Source organism: Eimeria mitis, genomic scaffold (assembly GCF_000499745.2).
Source record: "Eimeria mitis Houghton genomic scaffold, Emh_scaff1559, whole genome shotgun sequence".
Lineage (NCBI taxonomy): Eukaryota > Apicomplexa > Conoidasida > Eucoccidiorida > Eimeriidae > Eimeria > Eimeria mitis.
In genome coordinates this window covers 1-1622 of record NW_013569774.1, presented here as the reverse complement: position 1 = coordinate 1622, position 1622 = coordinate 1, and the positions used below count along the sequence as shown (strand labels likewise).

The 1622-nt window shown below is 56.1% G+C and overlaps 1 protein-coding gene across 1 annotated transcript in view; it reads right to left on the bottom strand.

Moving 5' to 3' along the window:
- EMH_0039500 (uncharacterized protein) overlaps positions 1-1225 on the bottom strand; it is a gene marked incomplete at both ends in the record, with an annotated part of 5194 nt that extends 3969 nt beyond the window's left edge. The window contains 2 exons of the mRNA XM_013495402.1: positions 72-940; positions 1036-1225. Coding sequence (XP_013350856.1) covers positions 72-940; positions 1036-1225 — 1059 coding nt within the window. The remainder of the gene's footprint in view (positions 1-71; positions 941-1035) is intronic.
- Between the last annotated feature and the right edge of the window lie 397 nt (positions 1226-1622).

The window sequence follows — 1622 nt, the reverse complement described above, 5'->3', positions numbered from 1 at the left end:
AAAGGAGACAGAGGAGGAGACAAAAAGGAGACAGAGGAGGAGACAAAAAGGAGACAGTTGCTGGGGCTGACTGCTGCCTCTAGGCTGGAGACTGTGGGGTATCCATCGCTGGAGGTTTTTTGTGTCTGCGGCTTTTCTTCATCATCTATCTCCTCTTCTGTATCTTCTTCTGTCTCCTCTTTTGTCTCCTCTCCTGTCCCCACCCCTGTCTCCTCTCCTGTCTCCTCGTCTGTCTCCGTCTCTCCAGGGAACAGCACTAGCTCTGGGGGCTGCAGCAGAGTCTGAAAAAACATATGCTCCCTTCGCAGCGCCTCCCCATCGTCGTCCTCGTCCTCCTGCTGCTGCTGCTGCTGCTGCTGCTGCTGCTGCTGTTGCTGCTGCTGCTGCTCAGCCTCTGGCTCTACGTCGAAAAAGAGAGGAGGCATATCCTCATCGTCTGACTGTGGCTGCCGCTCTGCAGTGTCTCCGCCCCCTGTCTCTTGGCTTGCCGCTGCTGTCTCCTCAGCTGTCTCCTCGCGTGTATCTCCTCCTTCTGCCTCCTGCTCCTGCTGCTCCTGCTGCTGCTCCTGCTGCTGCTCCTGCTGCGGCTCCTGCTGCGGCTCCTGCTGCTGCTCCTGCTGCTGCTCCTGCTGCTGCTGCTGCTGCTGCTGCGCTGCAGCACCTGCAGGAACCTCCTCGTCCTCCGCTTCACCTTCAGGCGCCTCAGGTGCATCAGCAACAGCTGGCACCTCATCGTGCTGCTGCTGTCCCCCTGCTGCAGCAGCAGCAGCAGCAGCAAGAGCAGCAGCAGGGTCTAGCGCCTCTCCCCCCTCCCAAGCTTCCTCAGGGGCCTCTATAGATTCGGGCTGCTGCTGCAACCCCTTCATCGCCGACAAGGAGGAGAGGCTGTCTTCTGTGTCTTCTATATCAGAAGGGAGACGAAGCCCAGGTGTATCGACACCTGGACGGCGAGACATGCGGCGCAGATGCCCCACNTCTTGTCTCCGGCGCAATTGAGCTTCTCATCGCATGCAAGCTCCTTTCCTACAGCGCTACCTGCTGATGCCTCTGGCGCTGCTTCTGCTGCTGCTTCTGCAGCTGCTTCTCCTGCTGCAGCAGCTGCTGCTGCTGCTGCTCCTGCTGCTCCCGCTGCTGCCCCTGTTGCAGCAGCCTGTCCGCCCCCCTGCATCGCCCCCCCGGATATCTCCGGGGAAAGAGCGGCACCTAGCTGTTGTGGGGCGGCCATTAGAAGTGAATACGGCTGTGGAAGGGAGAAATTTGGTCAAGTGTTGAGTTGTTGCTGCGGCGTGAGGTGTACGTACACCTGAAAGGTGAGAAAGAAATGCTGCAAATAAAGCAAAGTGCCGAGAAAAGGCAACAAAACAGAACTATATTTTAATGGTTTCGGCCTAATGGAGGCCTCTTTGGGCCCCCAAAACAAAAACAACAAAAACCTAACAGCACCCTGGTGCTGCTGCTGACTGAGAGAGATGTTCTCTCGTCGCCTGCGCTTCTTCTGCAGCACGCAGGCTTCAGGTTGTTGCTATGCAGGTGGAAAATAAAGTTTTATAAATTCAAAGAAAAAACAAAAGCAATGAAAAAACAAGAAACCCTCACCGCATGCAAATACACTAAAAAAAAAA